The 5,150-nt window shown below is 64.9% G+C and overlaps 1 protein-coding gene across 1 annotated transcript in view; it reads right to left on the bottom strand.

Annotated features, from left to right (window-relative positions):
- Nucleotides 1-4,634: 4,634 nt before the first annotated feature.
- The window catches only part of EMIHUDRAFT_464233 (hypothetical protein), a gene marked incomplete at its 3' end in the record, with an annotated part of 1,496 nt that continues 980 nt past the window's right edge, over nucleotides 4,635-5,150 (bottom strand). Inside the window, exons 3-4 of the mRNA XM_005769831.1 lie at nucleotides 4,832-5,029; nucleotides 4,635-4,658 (exon numbers count right to left, since the gene is read on the bottom strand). Of these exons, the coding sequence (XP_005769888.1) occupies nucleotides 4,635-4,658; nucleotides 4,832-5,029 (222 nt within the window). The remainder of the gene's footprint in view (nucleotides 4,659-4,831; nucleotides 5,030-5,150) is intronic.

Genomic DNA, 5,150 nt, shown 5'->3' with positions numbered 1-5,150 from the left:
GCAGGCTAGTCCCGCGCTCTCTCTCTGTTCCTCTCTTCTCTGATTTGATCCAGGCGTAGATCGTCTTAGCTGCGAAACACACGCTAACTAAGGACAGGGTCGGACTGTGTGCTAGTCCGAGACCTACCGCCCCAGGGAAGAGAACCCTGGTGCACCTGTTCGCGGGGTTCCGCCCCACTAAGCAGGGCAACCCCTCTCGAGGCGGCTAGACTCTATCTCAAGCTTGCGCCCACCCGTGTCGAGTCGTTACACGTCCCCACGTCTCGTGCTAGCCGAGCCACCCGGCCGAGCCCAAGGCTATCCATTCGAGACGGACTTGCCCCGAGACGGCTTCGGTGGACGGCCTTGCACCGCGGGGTTCGCTCGGTATAACCCCGATCCCACGCCCCTCTGGGGAGAGGTGCCTGCAAGCAGGCCGGCGAGCTCTCGTGTCCTAGGGCGTCTACCGACTTTCCGGATGTCGCCACGCCTGGGGCACCGAGCCACCGACTCTCTGCCCCGCGCGCCGCCAGCCGCTCCCCCGCCGGCCTCACCGACCAGCCGCTCAAGGCGGCCCCGTCGGGCGGCTACGCGGTGCGGCCCCGCGGCACAGGCATGCAGAGCGGTGGGAGGTATCCCCCAGACTGACTTGCAGTGTCCTCCCCACGGCGGCGCTGTGCACTATCAGCGCCGCCAGGACACCACCGACGGTGTTCGGGTCCCGGGCCCCTGTCCGGTCCCGGGCCCTCGCCCTTAGTGCGGGCGTGAGTAGTCCTGTGCCGTTCAGCTCGGAGGCCTCCCTGCTCGCCGAGCTAGGGCAACGAGGAGGATTTCGAGCGGGAGCACGTAGGTAGTAGTGCAGGATGCCTAGTTAGGTAGTAGTCGTCGAGCACGTACAGGTAGTCGTCGCTCGTGCAGAGGTGGTAGTAGACGGTCATGATTCTGCGGCTACCACCTACGGTAGCCGCCAAAGCGGCCGAAGCCGCCGAAGCCACTGCCCCGGGCTGGGGGGTGGTGCGCTCCCCACGGCGGCGGCGATGGGCGCGCCGCGTACTGCGGCGGCTGGTGCTGCGGCTGCCAGCGCGTTGCGTGCGGCGGCGCCCGGGGCTCCGCGGGTTGCGGGCGCCCGCCTCGTCCGCGGCCACCCCCATCGCTCGCGCCGCCGCGTCCGCGGCTGCCGCCCTTGCCGCGCCCGAGGGCACTCGAGCCGCGACGGCTCGCCTCTGTGCCCGCTGCTGCGCCTTGGCCGCCTTCTTGCCCTTCTTCTTGGACCCTTGCGCTGTCTTGGAGACGGCTCGCTCGGCCTGCACACCGCGCTTGAAGGCGGTGCGAGAGTCGCGCCCCGCGTGCCGCCGCACAGCGCGCAGCAGCGCCCTGTCGGAGAGCATTTGCGCGCTCCTCGCCTTGAGCTCGGCCTCGAGCTGGATCTCCCTCGCCGTCCGCGACTGGCCCGCTGACGAGTCAGCTGCGGCGGCCACCGCCACTGGCTCGGCGGCAGCGGGGGCCAGAGAGCACGCCGGCGGAGGAGGGCGCGCCGGCGGAGGAGGGCGCGCCGGCGCCGCGGGGGCGCTGGCGAACCTCGCTTGCAACGCCGACAACAGGGTGGCGATCGCGAAGGCGGGCGGCATCGCGCCGCGGGTGGCGCTGGCTCGCGACGGCACGGACGGGCAGAAGCGAGAGGCCGCGGGGGCGCTGCGGAGCCTCGCTAGCAACTCCAATAACAACAGGGTGGCGATCGCGACAGCGGGCGGCATCGCGCCGCTGGTGGCGCTGGCTTGCGACGGCACGTACTGGCAGAAGGAGTGGGCCGCGGGGGCGCTGCGGAACCTGTCCATGTTTGGGAGGAAGATTCCGACCGAAGATGACAAGCTGCCGAGCCCAAAAGCCCAAATCACTGTGAGAGGCGTGATTTCTTGTTGGTTTTCTAAAATCTCTCTCTCTCCGACCGACCTTGCTCCTTGGGCTAGATTCCTATATTTCACCACAAGCGCCAAACTGCTTCGCCGCGCGCTGCTCTGCAGGCGCTGCTTACAGCGTCAAGGGCGGCCCTTAGCTGAGTAGAACTCGAAGTGGGCGTCGAGGAGGCATAGTAGAGTGTGAGCCCGCGTCGCCGTGCCCAGGGTCGTGCGAGGGAGTATGGTAAAATTCTTTTCCCTCCACGGCGGGCACCCTGTCGACGGCGGCGCCCAGGCGCCAGGACTCGCCGCGAACTTAGATGCCGCCCGGCGACCTGCTTCCGAGCCCAGAGGTGCTGTGTGACAACCGAGCCGTGCCCGCTGGAGCACAGCCAATGATCCTGTGGCAGGCGCAACGCGTAGGCTCGACGTGGGTTGAAGGGCTCCTCAACTCCCATCCCGAGATGAGATGCAGAGCGAGATCTACAACTACTGTCCAGATGCAGCCTGCTTGCAACGCATGTGCGGCCTCTTCACGAAACCACTACATGCCGCTGACCGAGTGCGAGGCTTCAAGCAAAAATTCTTCTACTGCGGCGGCGGCTTGCAGAAGAACTGGAAGGTGTGCCTGCCCGCTGATGCAGGATTGAATGCGTTGGAACGCTGCCTGTTGCCCAACGATCCGGAGGTCTCCACAAGAGACAACATCAAGACTATCATTCGAAGGCACCAGCACTCGCTCTCGCACCAGATGTTCACGCACGTGGGCGCAAAAATTGTGTGCATGCTGCGTCGCAACGCGTTTGACATTGCTCTCTCGATGCGAACGCACAACATTTTGTCCCAAAGATGCTCCATCAGCAACCTCGTGGACGCGGAGGCGTTTGCGTGCTGGGAGGAGGTGCGCGCCTTGTCACCACATCTCGGTCTTCCTAGACACCCAGTCCTCGACGCGGGATGGGCCTTCTCCCGTCAGGTGCGACGCGGGGGTGTGTGGATCAACGCAACCGAATTCGGCAAAACAGTCGCAGCCCAGACCCGATTCACAAGGTTTCAGGTGGAGGTTTGCGAGGCTCAAGCCAGGCTCTCGCCAGTCTACTTTCTCTGGTGACCCTCTCACCCTCTCGCCCTCGCTCTCGCCCTTTCGCCCGCCTTCCTCAGTCTCCCGTCCGGACCCCTTCTCACCGCCACCGCAGGTACGAAGACCTGCTCAACAACTTTCAAAAAGCGACACGCGACCTGCAGACCTTCCTAAACGTCACGCCGCTAGAGCTGACGGCGACCGCGCAGCGGGTCAATGCTGACGCCCACACGTGGGTCGTGAATTTCGACGAGCTCGTGACTGCGGCCGAGGAACACCTGACCATGCTGGAGAGCTCGTCAGAGGACTGCAACGGCGTCCTGGGCGCCCATGGCATGCTGCGCAACGCTAGCAGCATTCTTGCGCCCGCTGACAGCGCGGTTGGGGAGGCGGAGGTGGAGGGCTACCATAGCGCGCAAGCACTGCTACTCCTCGCCGCAGCAGCCGCTGGATCCGCATTCACTTGCGTGGCCATTGCCCTCGCAGCAGGATCCACCTTTGCCATAAGAGCCTTGAAGGCTACTCGGCGGATGGCGCCGATCTCCTGGGCCACACAAATATTCACTCTCCACATCCGTTTACTCCTAGGCGGTTGCGAGGCCTGCTCCCATCGAGCGAGGAAGTGTGAGGTCGAATTGTGGGAAGCGGCTGCCCCGGCGAGCGGCTCCGCAAGCGAACGCTTGGGAGTACGCTCCTGCCGAGCAATCGGTGCTCATTACTGGCAGTGAGTGCTCCTTTTCCCCATCTCATAGTAGAGGCGTCCGTGCTTACGCCACCAGACTTGTGATTACCCGCTCGTTCGGACTTCGGATGGGTTAGCGCTTCCAGAAGCATTTCGTTTTTCTTTTTGAGACCGTTTGTGAGAGGGGAGGAAGTACAGTGACAAGTGAGTGGAGAACCTTGCCTAGACTAAGAGCCACTACTCCTGCTCTACTCTTCTAGGGGCGAGTGTCTTGTTGCAGCTCGGAGCGCGGAGAGGGCGGGTGGGGTCGTGTGTGGGTGTGGGTGGGTGGTAGGGTGCCGTGTGTGTGTGGGGGGGGGGGGGGGAGGGTTGCCTAACCTTAATTTGGGGCCTAACAGTTGCGCTATTGTTGGCTGAAATCCTCAACGTTGTTCAAGTGTTCACCCCAGCCCATGCTGTAAATGTTTGTTACGGTGGTTACTGTTGTTCAGGGGCCAGCAAGCAGAAAATGGCAAAACCCCCGGGTAAAACCCGAAAATACCTCTGGGATTTTCCGGGTATTTTGGGGTAATTACCCGCACTGGACACTAGAGATCGTCGTGGGTCACTGCCAGGCCTTCCTTACTGTTGTTCAGTGGGCCTAACGTTAGCTACTGTTGTGGGGGGGCCCCACGGTTGTTCGGTGGTTACTGTTAACACTAGCAACACTGTTCAGCTCTTAACGTTAGGCAACCCTAGCGGGGGGGGGGGGGGGGGCGGGGGTCTTGTCACTCGCGGAGGGGCGTGACACTATCCCTGCCGCTACCGTCCTCGCCGTTTTTGGCCGCCTCCACCTCTGGCGATTCGGCCTCCTCTCTTGTCGATAGATCCGAGAGCGTGTCGCGCATGCGCAAGAGGGCCGCGTGGTGGACAGCGGTCGGCCGAGCCACCCTCGCCACGGGCCTACATCGTAGCGCGGCGCTCGGTGTAAAGAGAGGCGCCAGTTTCGGCGGCGGCATCACCGCACACCGCAGATGATTGCCTGCCGTTCGCCGGAGGGGAAGGGCGCGGAGGCTGCAGGCGGGCCATGGAGCTAGAGCGCCGCCACGCGTCCCACTCCTCCTCCGCGCTCAAAGACTGTCCGTCGCCGAGCGTCTCGTGCGAGTGCCGCTGCAATTGCACCTGCCCCTGCCCCGCCCAAAGCGGTAGCGGCACCTGTCCATGCCCCGCCGCCGACGGCGCCACGAAGGCGGCGATCTGCGGGGCGTCGGGCCGCAGAATAGGCGCCATCGGCGGCACGGGCCTCGCCACCGCCACCGCCGGCTGCCCCGCCGCCGTCGACGCCATCTCCACACCGACGGTCCAGGCGGCGATGGTGAAGGCGGCGGTGGCGAGGGCGGCGCCATCTGCGGCCTGCGAGGCCCCGAGCCGCGGCGCGGGTATAGCCCCGGTGCGGGCGTCGCTCCTTGGCGAGCCGAGCCCCGGTCGAAGCCCCGGGGCTGCCAGACCTGCCTCCTGGCCTCTGGACTCACCC

Source organism: Emiliania huxleyi, assembly GCF_000372725.1.
Source record: "Emiliania huxleyi CCMP1516 unplaced genomic scaffold EMIHUscaffold_41, whole genome shotgun sequence".
NCBI lineage: Eukaryota > Haptophyta > Isochrysidales > Noelaerhabdaceae > Emiliania > Emiliania huxleyi.
Note: the sequence above shows the minus strand (reverse complement) of the source record. Positions and strands in the feature narration are given on the sequence as shown.